The sequence below is a fragment of the Ylistrum balloti genome, unplaced genomic scaffold (assembly GCF_031769215.1).
Source record: "Ylistrum balloti isolate Yb309-2 unplaced genomic scaffold, AGI_CSIRO_Ybal_v1 Utg370318, whole genome shotgun sequence".
NCBI lineage: Eukaryota > Metazoa > Mollusca > Bivalvia > Pectinida > Pectinidae > Ylistrum > Ylistrum balloti.
The window spans coordinates 62,749-83,859 of NW_026782234.1; the positions used below are offsets into that span (position 1 = coordinate 62,749).

The following is a 21,111-nucleotide window of genomic DNA, read 5'->3' on the forward strand; positions in this document are numbered from 1 at the left end:
TTCAAGAGTACCCCACTCAAAATGAAGTGCGTTCTGGACCAATCAATATCATGTGTGCCCCCCGCGAGCTGCAGTAACTGCACGAACTCTTTTGTGCATTGAATTAATCGGGCTATTAACCCTCCTCATTGGTATACGATTCCATTCCTCATCCAGCGCCAACGCCAACTGAGCGACGTTGATTGGAGGATTCGGCCTACGTCATATACTTCTGTCCAACTCGTCCCATAAATCTTCTATTGGGGAAAGGTCAGGGCTGTATGGGGGCCAGTCTAGGGTGGGGACATTGTTTGCTGCGATATAACCACGGGAAACCTCGCTACATGCGGCCGGGCGTTATCCTGCTGAAACGTCAGTTGACGCTGCTGTACTAGAGGAACAACATGCGGCGCTAAGACTTGATCTCTATAGCGGACGGCAGTGAGATTTCCCAGAATAACGACCAGAGGAGTCTAGATACCATGCGCAATCCCTCCCCATACCATGACCGATCATCCCCCAAAGCGGTCTTTCTCTATCACGCAAGCATCTGCATAGCGCTCGTGGGTACGTCTATAGACACGACGTCGGCCGTCTGCCCGGTAAAGCGAAAACCTGGACTCGTCTGAGAACAGAACCCTTCTCCAACGTTGCATTGGGAAGCGTCTTACGGAATGTGCGTTCAGCCATTGCATTCGTCTGGCACGTCGCCGCGCATTAAGCTGTGGTCCAGCATATGGCCGCCGCGGTCTTAGACCGAAGGCACGCAGTCGAGAACGCACTGTCTTTGGATCAAATGGAACATGATGACGCCCAATTGTGTTCCTTGCTGTTTCCGTGACCGTCAGAAAGCGATTGCCCTATCCTGCCGACGCGTCGTCACACGAGGGTGACCGCTTCGGGGACGGTCTGCAACCCCTCCGGTGGCATGTAGTCTTTGGAAGAGACGGCAAATGTTCGATTGATTTTGCGGGGTACCTTGCATAAGAAGTGCAATAACACGACCCCTGTCAACTTCGGACAGTCATAGCATTTTTACGGTGAACTGTTTATGCTTAAAATGTTGGAAACCAAAACGGATATGCCTGAAGATTCGCACATACAGATTTTGAACCATTCCTTTATACTGGGTTCGAGATATCGTGCTTTTGTCTCTTATTCTTTTGTACAAGCGGCGTGCGCAGTTTAGTTATGCATCAGTGATTTTAAAACGGTACCATAGGGACATAACTCAAATGAAACACATTTGTCAAATTTCAAGGGTGTACGTCAAGGATTTAATTTACTATATTAACTATCTGTTAATTGCGTTTCTTTTTCCTCTCAGTATATATCCAAATCTGGACAAGAGCAGATAATTCCTCCTAATGGCGATTGCACGAACACCGTACAGCTGTCTTGCAAATTCGTGCTTGCCGTGCTGTGGACGTAAGAAACTTTGCAAATTCTTACGGCAGTCTTGCGGGTACCTTGAGAATTTGTGCGACAGCCTCAGGATAACCGCGTGACAGCCGTGCGAACACGTCGCTTTTTTTTTTTTTTTTTTTTACGTTCAATCTTCGAACACGTTACGGTTCGTGAGTCAACCGTGCGAACAACGTACGGAGATCGCTCTGAACATTTGAAGTATGTGCGACGGGTGCGAATATGTAGCGATTGTGTTTGTGTTTTGTTAAAATTCAATTTAGGAATCTGGATTTGTTATAATGAAATACGGTTATGTAAAATATGTATCTATTCTGTTTGAATTTTGAAAAAAGATTATCATTGTTCTCACATTCTGATATAAATAGTGTTTGTAAGAACGGTACAGCATCGACTCTCTCAGCCTGCTTCGTCTGTGTAAAAATAACAGCGGTAAATAAGACAGTCCGAGTCTAGTCTAGACGCCAGTTTAGTTTGGCGCTTGTCTCCGTTAATACCCAAGTAAAAAATACCATACAGGGCTTTAAGAGTTGACCGTTTTATCATTTCTCATCATAATCTCATTTGGGAAACTATGTTGAGCTCGATGTGGTCCAGTACAACTGGTGGGTTTGATGCTAACATCACGGTTCTTATATAAGGAACTTGAATTTATGTACTGTGTCCTTCACGATTACATAAATTTACAATATTTCGTCGATTTATGTTTGTGTGTAACACTTTATTTTCAGTCCGAGTCGAATATATTTTTCCTTTTACAACTAAACATGTATTGATTTTTATATATTTTGAATGAATTGACCGATTTAATCCGTTTTATAACTCTAGAAATTTGAAAAGAAAATATTCCAAAATGATCCGATGTTTGATTAAAAATCATCGTTTTAAGCAGGCTTGTATTGTCCATCAGTCTTAAGGAGACCCAAGTTCAAGTTTCAAAAGTTGTACAATAAGTAAATAGATAACCTACATACACGAAAGTTTACTCAATATGCTGCGTTATATATATATATATATCCAGTGTTTATCACAATTCATCTTTGATTTACGATTTATCAAATATTATCTGAAGATGGTCTTCCACTCCGAATAAAATGCCTTCGATGTCCAACCGGCCGAAGGGATCGTCGGAACATATCGCAAATCATTGAAATATTTTTTGTAGCTTTGAATTTGTTTTATGTTCTATGTATGTGGTGTTAATCGTGTTATATTCTATATCTTGATAAAGGGATAGATTGTCGTGAAAATTTTCCAATTTACCTGTCCGTACTGTGGTACTGTTGATATTGTCTTTAGTTAGCTTGAAATTTTTGCATACACAGTCAACAAACTCTATCTTAATTTTCAACTTGCATTTTTGTACATGTGCAATTCTAATTTATAGAATAGTTTCAAATATTAGCTATTGTTGGTGACTTGAATTCCTAATAACTATGTATATAAATTAAGTGCTATATTATCCGACTATGTTCTCCGGTTTCCTCTTTGGTATTTAGATACCACCATAAGACTTCCCGCTTCGTTGACGACAAACTTTTACCTGGTCATAGTCTTACCCGTAGAAGAAAGCTGCATGCATACACGAGGGAAATATCGTGACTTGAGCTTCGTGTTACTAGGGGCAACTAGTTACCAGAGATTACTGCAGTTACATGAGGTAATCTACCAGTAGACCATGCAAATAATCCATTCAAAACCGACCAACGAGTGTTTGACCTATTGACAAAATAATTGCTCCTTTTTAAGAATTTAGAATTATTTACAAACTCAACATTTTCAAACAATCATTGCCTTATTCAACAACACCTAAGATTACGAGAAACTTGAAATCTTAGATATATTGGGTGGTTATGATTTATATCGGGTTTAATGTAAAAATAACGTCTGGATTATCTGACCAGACTTTGAACGGATGATCCAGGCGATACATAAGGTGTAAGGGGTAATTCGTACCCTGTAAATAGTGTTCTGGTGCAGCGAGATGCGCTTACAAAGGCTGTATAGTTGTATATATTGAAATTGTCCTATTCTAAAAACGGTGAAACCAGTCATCATTAAAATGATAAAAATGACATACAGCTAATCTTAAGTTTTTATTAAAGTGGGTCTCATAGTTTAATGAGGTGGTAGACCTACCCGCTGTCTTCACTCCTACTATGATATTTGCGTTTTTAAAATTTCTATTTCACTCTCGACAAATGAGTAATGTCATACTCCGTATCTATGATAAAACCCCTGTCTCCTTCATGTACTGTACTGTACATACTGTTTCTCTCAGGCTTACAATCGTGTGCACTGTACATACTGTTTCCCTCAGGGTTCCTATCGTGTGTACTCTACATACTGTTCCTCTAAGGCTTCCAATCGTGTGTACTGTACATACTGTTTCTCTCAGGCTTACAATCGTGTGTACTGTAATACTGTTTCTCTCAGGCTTACAATCGTGTGTACTGTACATACCGTTTCTCTCAGGCTTACAATCGTGTGTACTGTACATACTGTTTCTCTCAGGTTTACAATCGTGTGTACTGTACATAATGTTTCCCTCAGGCTTACAATCGTGTGTACTGTACATACTGTTTCCCTCAGGCTTACAATCTTGTGTACAGTACATAGACTCGTACAATCGTGTGAACTGTACATACTGTTTCCCTTCAGCTTACAATCGTGTGTACTGTAATACTGTTTCTCTCAGGCTTACAATCGTGTGTACTGTACATACTGTTTCTCTCAGGCTTACAATCGTGTGTACTGTACATACTGTTTCTCTCAGGCTTACAATCGTGTGTACTGTACATACTGTTTCTCTCAGGCTTACAATCGTGTGTACTGTATATACTGTTTCTCTCAGGCTTACAATCGTGTGTACTGTACATTCAGTTCCTCTCAGGCCTACAGGCGTGTCAGTTGTCAATAAAATCGTGTGTACTGTAATACTGTTTCTCTCATGCTTACAATCGTGTGTACTGTACGTACTGTTTCTCTCAGGCTTACAATCGTGTGTACTGTACATACTGTTTCCCTCAGACTTACAATCGTGTGTACTGTACATACTGTTTCCTTTTAACTTAGAATCGTGTGTACTGTACATACTGTTTGCCTCAGGCTTACAATCGTGTGTACTGTACATACTGTTTCTCTCAGGCTTACAATCGTGTGAACTGTACATACTGTTTCTCTCAGGCTTACAATCGTGTGTACTGTAATACTGTTTCTCTCAGGCTTACAATCGTGTGTACTGTATATAATGTTTCTCTCAGGATTACAATCATGTGTACTGTAGATAATGTTTCTCTCAGGCTTACAATCGTGTGTACTGTACATACTGTTCCTCTCAGGATTACAATCGTGTGTACCGGACGTACTGTTTCCCTTATGCTTACAATCGTGTGTACTGTACATACTGTTTCTCTCAGGCTTACAATCGTGTTTACTGTACAATCTGTTTCTTTCAGGCTTACAATCGTGTGTAATGTACATACTGTTTCTCTCAGGTTTACAATCGTCTGTACTGTACATACTGTTTCTCTCAGGCTTACAATCGTGTGTACATACTGTTTCTCTCAGGCTTACAATGTGTGTACTGTTTCTCTCAGGCTTACAATCGTGTGAACTGTACATACTGTTTCTCTCAGGCTTACAATCGTGTGTACTATACATACTGTTTCTCTCAGGCTTACAATCGTGTGTACTGTACATACTGTTTCTTTTAGGCTTACAATCGTGTGTACTGTACATACTGTTTCTCTAAGGCTTACAATCGTGTGTACTGTACAAACTGTGTACTGTACATACAATCGTGTGTACTGGAATACTGTTTCTCTCAGGCTTACAATCGTGTGTACTGTACATACTGTTTCTCTCAGGTTTACAATCGTGTGTACTGTACATACTGTTTCTCTCAGGCTTACAATCGTGTGTACTGTACATACTGTTTCTCTCAGGCTTACAATCGTGTGTACTGTACATACTGTTTCTCTCAGGCTTACAATCGTGTGTACTGTACATACTGTTTCTCTCATGCTTACAATTGTCTGTACTGTACATACTGTTTCCCTCAGGCTTACGATCGTCTGTACTGTACATACTGTTTCTCTCAGACTTAAAATCGTGTGTACTGTACATACTGTTTCTCTCAGGCTTACAATCGTGTGTACTGTACATACTGTTTCTCTCAGGCTTACAATCGTGTGTACTGTACATACTGTTTCTCTCAGGTTTACAATCGTGTGTACTGTACATACTGTTTCTCTCATGCTTACAATTGTCTGTACTGTACATACTGTTTCTCTCAGGCTTACAATCGTGTGTACTGTATATAATGTTTCTCTCAGGATTACAATCATGTGTACTGTAGATAATGTTTCTCTCAGGCTTACAGTTGTGTGCACTGTACATACAATAATGTGTACTATACGTACTGTTTCTCTCAGGCTTACAATAATGTGTACTATACGTACTGTTTCTCTCAGGCTTACAATCGTGTGTACTGTACATACTGTTTCTCTCAGGCTTACAATCATGTTTACTGTAGATACTGTTTCTCTCAGGATTACAATCGTCTGTACTGTACATACTGTTTCTCTCAGGCTTACAATCATGGGCAATGTTGATACTGTTTCCCTCAGACTTACAATCCTGTTTCCTGTACATACTGTTTCTCTCAGGCTTACAATCGTGTGTACTATATACATACTGTTCCTCTCTGGCTTACAGTCGTGTGCACTGTACATACTGTTTCTCTCAGGCTTACAATCGTGTGTACTGTACATACTGTTTCTCTCAGGTTTACAATCGTGTGTACTGTACATACTATTTCTCTCAGGCTTACAATCGTGTGTACTGTACATACTGTTTATCTCAGCCTTACAATCGTGTGTACTGTACAAACTGTTTCTCTCAGTGTTACAATCGTGTGTACTGTACACAGTTTCCCTCAGGCTTCCAATCGTGTGTACTGTACATACTGTTTCTCTCAGGCTTACAATCGTGTGTACTGTACATACTGTTTCTCTCAGGCTTACAATCATGTTTACTGTAGATACTGTTTCTCTCAGGATTACAATCGTCTGTACTGTACATACTGTTTCCCTCAGGCTTTCAATCTTGTGTACTGTACATACTGTTTCTCTCAGGCTTCCAATCGTGTGTACTGTACATACTGTTCCTCTCAGGCTTACAGTCGTGTGCACTGTACATACTGTTCCTCTAAGGCTTCCAATCGTGTGTACTGTACATACTGTTTCTCTCAGGCTTACAATCATGCGTACTGTAGATACTCTTTCTCTCAGGATTACAATCGTGTGTACTGTACATACTGTTTATCTCAGCCTTACAATCGTGTGTACTGTACATACTGTTTCTCTACTGTACATACTGTTTCTCTCAGACTTTAAATCGTCTGTACTGTACAAACTGTTTCTCTCCGGCTTACAATCGTGTGTACTCTACATACTGTTCCTCTAAGGCTTCCAATCGTCTGTACTGTACATACTGTTTCTCTCAGGCTTACAATCCTGTGTACTGTACATACTGTTTCTCTCAGGCTTACAATCGTGTGTACTGTACATACTGTTTCTCTCAGGCTTACAATCGTGTGTACTGTACATACTGTTTCTCTCAGGTTTACAATCGTGTGTACTGTACATACTGTTTCTCTCAGGCTTACAATCGTCTGTACTGTACATACTGTTTCTCTCAGGCTTACAATCGTGTGTACTGTACATACTGTTTCTCTCAGGCTTACAATCGTGTGTACTGTACATACTGTTTCTCTCAGGCTTACAATCGTGTGTACTGTACATACTGTTCCTCTCAGGCTTACAGTCGTGTGCACTGTACATACAATCGTGTGTACTGGAATACTGTTTCTCTCAGGCTTACAATCGTGTGTACTGTACATACTGTTTCTCTCAGGTTTACAATCGTGTGTACTGTACATACTGTTTCTCTCAGGCTTACAATCGTGTGTACTGTATATACTGTTTCTCTCAGACTTAAAATCATGTGTACTGTACATACTGTTTCTCTCATGCTTACAATTATCTGTACTGTACATACTGTTTCCCTCAGGCTTACGATCGTCTGTACTGTACATACTGTTTCTCTCAGGCTTACAATCGTGTGTACAATCGTGTGTACTGTACATACTGTTTCTCTCAGGCTTACAATCGTGTGAACTGTACATACTGTTTCTCTCAGGCTTACAATCGTGTGTACTATACATACTGTTTCTCTCAGGGTTACAATCGTGTGTACTGTACATACTGTTTCTTTTAGTCTTACAATCGTGTGTACTGTACATACTGTTCTCTCTCTCAGACTTACAATCGTGTGTACTGTACATACTGTTTCTCTCAGGCTTACAATCGTGTGTACTGTACATACGGTCGTACAATCGTGTGTACCGGACGTACTGTTTCCCTTGTTCTTACAATCGTGTGTACTGTACATACTATTTCTCTCAGGCTTACAATCGTGTGCACTGTACATACTGTTTCTCTCAGGCTTACAATCGTGTGTACTGTAATACTGTTTCTCTCAGGCTTACAATCGTGTGTACTGTACATAATGTTTCTCTCAGGCTTACAATCGTGTGTACTGTAATGCTGTTTCTCTCAGGATTACAATCGTGTGTACTGTACATACTGTTTCTCTCCTGCTTACAATCGTGTGTACTGTACATACTGTTTCTCTCAGGCTTACAATCGTGTGTACTGTACATACTGTTTCTCTCAGCTTACAATCGTGTACAATCGTGTGTACTGTACATACTGTTTCTCTCAGGCTTACAATCGTGTGTACTGTAATACTGTTTCTCTCAGGCTTACAATCGTATGTACTGTATATACTTTTTCCCTCAGGCTTACAATCGTGTGTACTGTACATATTGTTTCCCTCAGGCTTACAATCGTATGCACTTTACATACTGTTTCCCTCAGGCTTACAATCGTGTGCACTATACATACTGTTTCCCTCAGGCTTACAATCGTGTGAACTGTACATACTGTTTCTCTTAGGCTTACAATCGTGTGTACTGTACATACTGTTTCCCTCAGGCTTACAATCGTGTGTACTGTACATACTGTTTCTCTCAGGCTTACAATCGTGTGTACTGTACATACAATCGTGTGCACTGTACATACAATCGTGTGTACTGTACATACTGTTTCTCTCAGGCTTACAATCGTGTGTACTGTACATACTGTTTCTCTCAGTGTGCTTACAATCAATCGTGTGTACTGTACATACTGTTTCTCTCAATCGTGTGTACTTACAATCGTGTGTACTGTACATACTGTTTTTCTCTTCATCGTGTGTACTTACAATCGTGTGTACTGTACATACTGTTTCCCTCAGGCTTACAATCGTGTGTACTGTACATACTGTTTCTCTTTAACTTACAATCGTGTGTACTGTACATACTGTTTCTCTCAGGCTTACAATCGTGTGTACTGTACATACTGTTTCTCTTAGGCTTACAATCGTGTGTACTGTACATACTGTTTCTCTCAGGCTTACAATCGTGTGTACTGTACATACTGTTTCTCTCAGGCTTACAATCGTGTGTACTGTACATACTGTTTCTCTCAGGCTTACAATCGTGTGTACTGTACATACCGTTTCTCTCAGGCTTACAATCGTGTGTACTGTACATACTGTTTCTCTCAGGCTTACAATCGTGTGTACTGTACATACTGTTTCTCTCAGGCTTACAATCGTGTGTACTGTACATACTGTTTCTCTCAGGCTTACAATCGTGTGAACTGTACATACTGTTTCTCTCAGGCTTACAATCGTGTGTACTATACATACTGTTTCTCTCAGGCTTACAATCGTGTGTACTGTACATACTGTTTCTCTCAGGCTTACAATCGTGTGTACTGTACATAATGTTTCTCTCAGGCTTACAATCGTGTGTACTGTACATACTGTTTCTCTCAGGCTTACAATCGTGTGTACTGTACATACTGTTTCTCTCAGGCTTACAATCGTGTGTACTGTACATACTGTTTCTCTCAGGCTTACAATCGTGTGTACTGTACATACTGTTTCTCTCAGGCTTACAATCGTGTGTACTGTACATACTGTTTCCCTCAGGCTTACAATCCTGTGTACTGTACATACTGTTTCTCTCAGGCTTACAATCGTGTTTACTGTACAAACTGTTTCTCTCAGGCTTACAATCGTGTGTACTGTACATACTGTTTCTCTCAGGTTTACAATCGTCTGTACTGTACATACTGTTTCTCTCAGGCTTACAATCGTGTGTACTGTACATACTGTTTCTCTCAGGCTTACAGGCTTACAATGTGTGTACTGTACGTACTGTTTCTCACAGGCTTACAATCGTGTGTACTGTACATACTGTCGTACAATTGTGTGTACCGGACGTACTGTTTCCCTGAGGCTTACAATCGTGTGTACTGTACATACTGTTCCTCTCAGGCCTACAGTCGTGTGAGTTGTAAATACAATCGTGTGTACTGTATATACTGTTTCCCTCAGGCTTGAAATTGTGTGTACTGTATATATTGTTTCTCTCAGGCTTACAATCGTGTGTACTGTACATACTGTTTCTCTCAGCCTTACGATCGTCTGTACTGTACATACTGTTTTTCTCAGACTTTAAATCGTCTGTACTGTACAAACTGTTTCTCTCCGGCTTACAATCGTGTGTACTCTACATACTGTTCCTCTAAGGCTTCCAATCGTGTGTACTGTACATACTGTTTCTCTCAGGCTTACAATCATGCGTACTGTAGATACTCTTTCTCTCAGGATTACAATCGTGTGTACTGTACATACTGTTTCCCTCAGGCTTCCAATCGTGTGTACTGTACATACTGTTCCTCTCAGGCTTACAGTCGTGTGCACTGTACATACAATTGTGTGTACTGGAATACTGTTTCTCTCAGGCTTACAATCGTGTGTACTGTACATACTGTTTCTCTCAGGCTTACAATCGTGTGTACTGTACATCCTTTTCCCTCAGACTTACAGTCGTGTGCACTGTACATACAATCGTGTGTACTGGAATACTGTTTCTCTCAGGCTTACAATCGTGTGTACTGTACATACTGTTTCTCTCAGGTTTACAATCGTGTGTACTGTACATACTATTTCTCTCAGGCTTACAATCGTGTGCACTGTACATACTGTTTCCCTCAGGGTTACAATTGTGTGTACTGGAATACTGTTTCTCTCAGGCTTACAATCGTGTTTACTGTACATACGGTTTCTCTAAGGTTTACAATCGTCTGTACTGTACATACTGTTTCTCTCAGGCTTACAATCGTGTGTACTGTACATACTGTTTCTCTCAGGCTTATAATCGTGTGTAATGTACATACTGTTTCTCTTTAGCTCACAATCGTGTGTACTGTTCATACAGTCGTGTGTACTTTACATACTGTTTCTCTCAGGCTTACAATCGTGTGTACTGTACATACTGTTTCTTACAATCGTGTGTACTGTACACTGTTTCCCTCAGGCTTCCAATCGTGTGTACTGTACATACTGTTTCTCTCAGGCTTACAATCGTGTGTACTGTAATACTGTTTCTCTCAGGCTTACAATCGTGTGTACTGTATATACTGTTTCTCTCAGGCTTACAATCGTGTTTACTGTACAAACTGTTTCTCTCAGGCTTACAATCGTGTGTACTGTACATACTGTTTCCCTTAAGCTCACAATCGTGTGTACTGTACATACTGTTTCCCTCAGGCTTACAATCGTGTGTACTGTACATACTGTTTCTCTCAGGCTTACAATCGTGTGTACTGTAATACTGTTTCTCTCAGGCTTACAATCGTGTGTACTGGATATACTGTTTATCTCAGGTTTACAATCATGTGTACTGTACATAATGTTTCCCTCAGGCTTACAATCGTGTGTACTGTACATATAATCGTTTCCCTCAGGCTTACAATCGTGTGTACTTTACGTACTGTTTCTCTAAGGCTTACAATCGTGTGTACTGTACATACTGTTTCCCTCAGACTTACAATCATGTGCACTGTTGATACTGTTTATCTCAGGATTACAATCGTGTGTACTGTATATACGGTCGTACAATCGTGTGTACCGGACGTACTGTTTCCCTTATGCTTACAATCGTGTGTACTGTAATACTGTTTCTCTCAGGCTTACAATCATGGGCACTGTTGATACTGTTTCCCTCAGGCTTACAATCGTGTGTACTGTACATACTGTTTCTCTCAGGCTTACAATCGTGTGTACTTTACGTACTGTTTCTCTCAGGCTTACAATCGTGTGTACTGTACATACGGTCGTACAATTGTGTGTACCGGACGTACTGTTTCCCTGAGGCTTACAATCGTGTGTACTGTACATACTGTTTCCCTCAGGCTTACAATCGTGTGTACTGTACATACTGTTTCTCTCAGGCTTACAATCGTGTGTACTGTACATACTGTTTCTCTCAGGCTTACAATCGTGTGTACTGTACATACTGTTTCTCTCTAGGTTTACAATCGTCTGTACTGTACATACTATTTCTCTCAGGCTTACAATCGTGTACTGTACATACAATCGTGTGTACTGTAATACTGTTTCTCTCAGGCTTACAATCGTGTGTACTGTACATACTGTTTCTCTCAGGCTTACAATCGTGTGTACTGTACATACTGTTTCTCTCAGGCTTACAATCGTGTGTACTGTACATAATGTTTCTCTCAGGCTTACAATCGTGTGTACTGTATATAATGTTTCTCTCAGGATTACAATCGTGTGTACTGTACATACTGTTTCCTTCAGGCTTACAATCCGGTGTACTGTACATACTGTTTCTCTCAGGCTTACAATCGTGTGTACTGTACATACTGTTTCCCTTCAGGCTTACAATCGTGTGTCCTGTACATACAATCATGTGTACTGTACATACAATCGGTTGTACTGTACATACTGTTTCTCTCAGGCTTACAATCGTGTGCACTGTACATACTGTTTCTCTTTAGCTTACAATCGTGTGTACTGTACATACTGTTTCTCTCAGGCTTACAATCGTGTGTACTGTACATACTGTTTCCCTCTGGCTTACAATCGTGTGTACTGTATATACTGTTTCCCTCAGGCTTGAAATTGTGTGTACTGTATATATTGTTTCTCTCAGGCTTACAATCGTGTGTACTGTACATACTGTTTCTCTCAGGCTTACAATCGTGTGTACTGTACATACTGTTTCTCTCAGGCTTACAATCGTGTGTACTGTACATACTGTTTCTCTCAGGCTTGAAGTCGTGTGCATTGTACATACAATCGTGTGTACTGGAATACTGTTTCTCTCAGACTTACAATCGTGTGTACTCTACATACTGTTTCTCTCAGGCTTACAATCATGTGTACTGTACATACTGTTTCTCTCATTATTACAATTGTGTGTACTGTACATACTGTTTCCCTTAAGCTTACAATCGTGTGTACTCTACATACTGTTTCCCTCAGGCTTACAATCCTGTTTCCTGTACATACTGTTTCTCTCAGGCTTACAATCGTGTGTACTATACACACTTTTTCTCTCAGGCTTACAATCGTGTGTACTGTATATATTGTTTCCCTCAGGCTTACAATCGTGTGTACTGTACATACTGTTTCTCTCAGGCTTACAATCGTATGTACTGTACATACTGTTTCCCTCAGGCTTACAATCGTGTGTACTGTATATACTGTTTCCCTCAGGCTTACAATCGTGTGTACTGTACATACAATCGTGTGTACTGTAATACTGTTTCTCTCAGGCTTACAATCGTGTGTACTGTACATACTGTTTCTCTCAGGCTTACAATCGTGTGTACTGTACATACTGTTTCTCTCAGCCTTACAATCGTGTGTACTGTACATACTGTTTCTCTCCGGCTTACAATCGTGTGTACTATACATACTCTTTCTCTCAGGCTTACAATCGTGTGTACTGTATATACTGTTTCTCTCAGGCTTACAATCGTGTTTACTGTATATACTGTTTCTCTCAGGATTACAATCGTGTGTACTGTACATACTGTTTCTCTCAGGCTTACAATCGTGTGTACTGTACATACTGTTTCTCTCAGGCTTACAATCGTGTGTACTGTACATACTGTTTCCCTCAGGCTTACAATCGTGTGTACTGTACATACTGTTTCTCTAAGGCTTACAATCGTGTGTACTGTACATACTGTTTCTCTCAGGCTTACAATGGTGTGTACTGTACATACTGTTTCTCTCAGGCTTACAATCGTTTGAACTGTACATACTGTTTCTGTTTCTTACTCGTGTGTACTGTATACATACAATACAATCATGCGTACTGTAGATACTCTTTCTCTCAGGATTACAATCGTGTGTACTGTACATACTGTTTATCTCAGCCTTACAATCGTGTGTACTGTACAAACTGTTTCTCTCAGGCTTACAATCGTGTGTACTGTACACTGTTTCCCTCAGGCTTCCAATCGTGTGTACTGTACATACTGTTTCTCTCAGGCTTACAATCGTGTGTACTGTAATACTGTTTCTCTCAGGCTTACAATCGTGTGTACTGTACATAATGTTTCTCTCAGGCTTACAATCGTGTGTACTGTACGTGTGTACTGTACATACTGTTTCTCTAAGGCTTACAATCGTGTGTACTGTACATACTGTTTCTCTCAGGCTTACAATGGTGTGTACTGTACATACTGTTTCTCTCAGGCTTACAATCGTTTGTACTGTACATACTGTTTTTCTAAGGCTAACAATCGTGTGTACTGTACATACTGTTTCTCTCAGGCTTACAATCGTGTTTACTGTACAAACTGTTTCTCTCAGGCTTACAATCGTGTGTACTGTACATACTGTTTCCCTCAGGCTTACAATCGTGTGAACTGTACATACTGTTTCCCTTCAGCTTACAATCGTGTGTACTGTAATACTGTTTCTCTCAGGCTTACAATCGTGTGTACTGTACATACTGTTTCTCTCAGGCTTACAATCGTGTGTATTGTACATACTATTTCTCTCAGGCTTACATTCGTGTGTCCTGTACATACAATCGTGGGTACTGTACGTACAATCGTGTGTCCTGTACATAATGTTTCCCTCAGACTTACAATCATGTGTACTGGAATACTGTTTCTCTCAGGCTTACAATCGTGTGTACTCTACATACTATTTCTCTCAGTCTTACAATCCTGTTTCCTGTAGATACTGTTTCTCTCAGGCTTACAATCGTGTGTACTGTACATACCGTTTCTCTCAGGCTTACAATCGTGTGTACTGTACATACTGTTTCTCTCAGGTTTACAATCGTGTGTACTGTACATACTATTTCTCTCAGGCTTACAATCGTGTGTACTGTACATACTGTTTCCCTCAGGGTTCCTATCGTGTGTACTGTACATACTTTTCCTCGCAGGCTTACAGTCGTGTGCACTGTACATACAATCGTGTGTACTGTAATACTGTTTCTCTCAGGCTTACAATCGTGTGTACTGTACATACTGTTTCTCTCAGGCTTACAATCGTTTGTACTCTACATACTGTTCCTCTCTGGCTTACAGTCGTGTGCACTGTACATACCATCGTCTGAACTGTACATACAATCGTGTGTACTGTAATACTGTTTCTCTCAGGCTTACAATCGTGTGTACTGTACATACTGTTTCTCTCAGGCTTACAATCGTGTGTACTGTACATACTGTTTCTCTCAGGCCTTCAATCGTGTGTACTGTATATACAATCGTGTGTTCTGTGCATACAATCGTGTGTACTGTACATACAATCGTGTGTACTGTACATACTGTTTCTCTCAGGCTTACAATCGTGTGTACTATACATACTGTTTCTCTCAGGCTTACAATCGTATATACTGTATATACTGTTTCTCTCAGGCTTACAGTCGTGTGCACTGTACATACTGTTTCTCTCAGGCTTACAATAAAATCTTCTGTTACATACAATCGTGTGTACTGTACATACTGTTTCTCTCCGGCTTACAATCGTGTGTACTGTACATAATGTTTCTCTCTAAGTTTACAATCGTCTGTACTGTACATACTATTTCTCTCAGGCTTACAATCGTGTACTGTACATACTGTTTCCCTCCGGGTTCCTAACGTGTGTACTGTACATACTGTTTCTCTCAGGCTTGAAGTCGTGTGCATTGTACATACAATCGTGTGTACTGGAATACTGTTTCTCTCAGGCTTACAATCGTGTGTACTGTACATACTGTTTCCCTTAAGCTTACAATCGTATGAACTGTACATACTGTTTCCCTTACGCTTACAATCGTGTGAACTTTACATACTGGTTCTCTTAGGCTTACAATCGTGTGTATTTTATATACTGTTTCGCTCAGGCTTACAATAGTGTGTCCTATACATACTGTTTCCCTTATGCTTACAATCGTGTGTACTGTACATACTGTTTCTCTCAGGCTTACAATCGTGTGTACTGTAATACTGTTTCTCTCAGGCTTACAATCGTGTGTACTGTATATACTGTTTCTCTCAGGCTTACAATCGTGTGTACTGTACATACTGTTTCTCTCAGGCTTACAGTCGTGTGCACTGTACATACAATCGTGTGTACTGTACATATAATCGTGTGCACTGTACATACAATCGCGTGTACTTTACGTACTGTTTCTCTCAGGCTTACAATCATGTGTACTGTACATACTGTTTTTCTCAAGCTTACAATCGTGTGTACTGTACATACTGTTTCTCTCAGACTTACAATCGTGTGTACTGTGCATACAATCGTGTGTACTGTACATACTGTTTCTCTCAGGCTTACAATCGTGTGTACTATACATACTATTTCTCTCAGGCTTACAATCGTGTGTCCTGTATATAATGTTTCTCTCAGGCCTTACAATCGTGTGTACTGTACATTCTGTTCCTCTCAGGCTTACAGTCCTGTGCACTGTACATACAATCGTGTGTACTGTATATACAATCGTGTTTACTGTACATATTGTTTCTCTGAAACTTAAAATCGTGTGTACTGTACATACAATCGTGTGTACTGTACATACAATCGTATGTACTGTACATACAATCGTGTGTTCTGTGCATACAATCGTGTGTACTGTACATTCAGTTTCTCTCTGGCTTACAATCTTGTGTACTGTACATACTGTTTCCCTCAGGCTTACAATCGTGTGTACTGTACATACTGTTTCTCTCAGGCTTACAATCGTGTGTACTGTACAAACTATTTCCCTCAGGCTTCCAATCGTGTGTACTGTACATACTGTTTCTCTCAGGCTTACAATCGTGTGTACTGTACATACAATCGTTTGTACTGTACATACAATCGTATGCTCTGTATATACAATCGTGTGTACTGTACATACTGTTTCCCTCAGGCTTACGATCGTCTGTACTGTACATACTCTTTCTCTCAGACTTAAAATCGTCTGTACTGTACATACTGTTTCTCTCAGACTTAAAATCTTCTGTACTGTACATACTGTTTCTCTCCGGCTTACAATCGTGTGTACTATACATACTCTTTCTCTCAGGCTTCCAATCGTGTGTACTGTATATACTGTTTCTCTCAGGCTTACAATCGTGTGTACTGTACATACTGTTTCTCTCAGGCTTACAATCGTGTGTACTGTAATACTGTTTCTCTCAGGCTTACAATCATGTGTACTGTATATACTGTTTATCTCAGGTTTACAATCATGTGTACTGTACATAATGTTTCCCTCAGGCTTACAATCGTGTGTACTGTACATACTGTTTATCTCAGGCTTACAATCGTGTGTACTGTACATACTGTTTCCCTCAGGCTTACAATCGTGTGTACTGTACATACTGTTTCCCTCAGGCTTACAATCGTGTGTACTGTACATACTGTTTCTCTCAGGCTTACAATCGTGTGTACTGTATATACTGTTTCTCTCAGGCTTACAATCGTGTGTACTGTACATCCTTTTCCCTCAGACTTACAGTCGTGTGTACTGTACATAGAGTCGTACAATCGTGTGTACTGTACATACAATCGTATGTACTGTATATACAATCGTGTGTACTGTACATACTGTTTCTCTCAGGCTTACAATCGTGTGTACTGTACATACTGTTTCTCTCAGGCTTACAATCGTGTGTACTGTACATACTGTTTCCCTCATGCTTACAATTGTCTGTACTGTACATACTGTTTCCCTCAGGCTTACAATAGTGTGCACTATACATACTTTTTCTTCAGGATTACAATCGTGTGTACTGTACATATTGTTCCTCTCAGGATTACAATCGTGTGTACTGTACATACTGTTTCTTCAATCGTGTGGCTTACAATCGTGTGTACTGTACATACAATCCTGTGTACTGTACATACAATCGTGTGTACTGTACATACTGTTTCCCTCAGGCTTACAATCGTGTGCACTGTACATACAATCGTGTGTACTGTACATACAATCGTGTGTACTGTACATACAATCGTGTGCACTGTACATACAATCGTGTGCACTGTACATACAATCGTGTGCACTGTACATAATGTTTCTCTTAGGCTTACAATCGTTTGTACTGTACATACTGTTTCTCTCAGGCTTACAATCGTGTGTACTGTAAATCCTTTTCCCTCACACTTACAATCGTGTGTACTGTACATACAATCGTGTGTACTGTGCATACAATCGTTTGTACTGTACATACAATCCTGTGTACTGTACATACAATCGTGTGTACTGTACATACAATCGTGTGTACTGTACATACAATCGTGTGCACTGTACATACAAATTCTAGAGGACAAGAAAGTGACCTGTCCAGGTTTACACAGCGTTGACCTTGACCTAGAGTCAGACAGCCCTGACATTGTTAACTCGTTTCTGTGTCGACATCCGGCTGTTAAGGAAATTTCCTTAAGAGGTCTGTTAACAGATATCCTCCGTGTGATACACACACTTTCAAATTTGTCAACTATAAATTTGAAGAAACTTTGTCTTCTCTGCACGGACGAAGATGAATGTGAAGACAAACGTTTTGATGAATTGACGGACTTTGTTTTACATAATCAACATATGGAGACACTTGTTGTGCACTGTGATGGTATATCAGACGACGTTATAAAGGTCCTATTGTCTTTCAATGATATTGTTTTAAAGTATTTATCATTGAATAACTGTTCTCGCATTACAAAGGGCGCCTTTTCAGGAATAGACAGACTGACATCTCTCGTTTCTCTCTCACTTGACAACACAAATGCAGACGATATCGCTCTTGATCAGATCGCGAGGAACTGCCCAAGGCTTCAGCGTCTGTCTGTACAAGGTTGTGCATTAGTCACTGATGTAGGTTTCGCTCATGTCGCCGACCATTGTGGTGAGCTGCGGGACCTGATCGTCAATAGTCTAGAAATGCACAGTACACCAGGACGGAACATAACTGACAACGGTCTAATGTCGTTAGCACGTGGATGTCCACGACTTAAGTGTCTCGTTATCAATAAATGTCCAGGAGTTGGTAGCACAGGTCTCATTGAAATTGCTGAACAATGTCGAGACCTGGAGGAAATCCAGGTCGCCGAATGTTTGTCTGTAACAGACGCAAGCGTTATTGCTTTTGCTAAGAATTGCTTATCCCTGAGGATAGTGAATTTAAATTCATGTTTACAGATCACATCCGAGGCTGTTAACAAGCTTGTTGTCACTTGTAAACACTTGTATTCACTCCAACTAGAAACATGTCGGTTCATGTCGAAACTGAAATTTGATGACATCGTAACAAACACGGATAATTCCGGATTTGATCAATCTCCTGTTGTAAACGTGAATAACGACATTGGTACAGATGACAAGAAAGGAGTACATGACAATTTAGGAACACCCTTCCAGTCGTTTTCAGATGTACCAGCCTTACAGAAAGATTCTTTGATGAAACAAAACGATGCGATTGAAACAGCGTTTGATTTTCAAGATCCAAGAAACGCAGTGAGTTCTGATTACGGCGACACGTGCATCCGATATGAAGCTTATAATAATGTCACGCCTTCCATTTTTGTTACGAGGAAAAGAGAAATGATGATACCGACAGATTCTAAACAACAACTGAAAAAAGAAAACATTTTAAGCCAAAACGTACCAGAACCGCAAATTACATTAGACACACAAAAATCCGATACATGTTCCAACCAACATAAACTATTGCAAATTAGTGTGCCAGATTTTGATTCAGTTTCTTCGCAACATTCTCATTTACGTGTGTTACACTTGGGATTTTCGTCTTCCCTAACTGATACCAGTTTGAGACAAATCGGACGTCATTGTCCCGATCTCGTGGATTTATCAATCAGGGGATGCCACTCTCTCTCGGACTCTTCCGTCAGATTCCTCCTTCAGAAATGTCGTCACTTACGGACGCTTGATATTTCTGGCGGGTCAGCAGTAAAAGCGACAAATCTCACAGACTCTTGTCTGCTGGCGGTAGCAGAGTTCAGCACGATGATTAAGAAACTTTTCATAATGAAGAATGATTTGATAACTGCAGACGCAGTTAAAATTGTCCTACAAAAATGTCGACATATCGACACGCTATATGTTTCTTGTAGCAAGAATTCAGCTATCACGCCCGATAACACGCGTGCTATGGTGAGAACGACAACCCGCAGAGTTAGTGTAACAATGGAAAACCACTTCAGCACCAAAAGTGCTTTAGTCTTTAAATGTTTGGAATGATGACTGAATATATGTGATATATGCACGGACTTCTATTAATGTTGACGACCTGGCAATGTATCGACGGTCTAGCATTGTGTCGACATAGCGGGAAATACTTGTCCTTTGAAATAACCTCAACAAACCAAGTATATTTTTCATTTCTTACATACATCTACTGGTCGAGATCCAGTGCTGTGGTGATAGATCTCCATTTTGCTCTGATATGGTCTACCTATGTCTGGGTATAAAAGAACGCACTCTGAATGTCAATCTGCTTATAATATAATAACACCGATTTGACTTCATCAATAGATGGGATAGTATATAAGAAATGAATTCTTAAAATAATAATAGATATATATATATCATGTTTGACAAGTATATTAATTATTTATACATATGTAAGAGTTGACATCAATCATGAATATACTACTTGTACTATTGTATCGTATTATGTGAACCTGGAAAAATAAAAAAAAAAGAAAGAAAAAAAAAGTATATTTCTCATGATGCAACTGATCCTTAAATGCTTCAAACTGTCTCCCACCTTTTCATTTTTTCCTTAAACCATCTGATTTTAGCTTGAACAGAAATTAAAGCAATCTACACAGAGTATTGTTTTTCAATCTGTGTTTATAAAAGTTCTACAGTTTCAAGACTCAGTGTCTTGTGCCAAAACTGGCTTTCAAGAATTTTGAAAACAATATCCTTTTGTAGTTCAAATCCTGATGACATAATCATATGAATAAAACTTACCAACAAGTGCTACTATAATATAGTACAACTATAAAATTAAAAGTGATGAGTCCATTTTTTGCTGTCGTACAACATACCTTGACACTCTCATAAAATATTGTCTTTAAGAGATCCGTGAATTTTCCCTTATTTCCATTCTTGACTACAAAATTGAAACAAACAACAAAACCTCTACTAATGTCCCTTTCTTCACAGTGGTCGGGATACACCACAAAGTCAGTCAATGGTTTTCTTTCATGAAGGTAGAACTTGACTGTGGAAGTGATTATGTACATGTCACCCTCTTTGTT

At 39.9% G+C, this 21,111-nt stretch overlaps 1 protein-coding gene across 1 annotated transcript; it reads left to right on the top strand.

Annotated features, from left to right (window-relative positions):
• Positions 1–1,346: 1,346 nt before the first annotated feature.
• On the top strand, positions 1,347–20,083 carry LOC132553322 (uncharacterized). The gene is made up of 2 exons (XM_060217557.1): positions 1,347–1,407; positions 18,156–20,083. Exons 1-2 carry the CDS (start codon positions 1,347–1,349, stop codon positions 20,081–20,083), a joined length of 1,989 nt encoding a protein of 662 aa, XP_060073540.1.
• Positions 20,084–21,111: the final 1,028 nt, after the last annotated feature.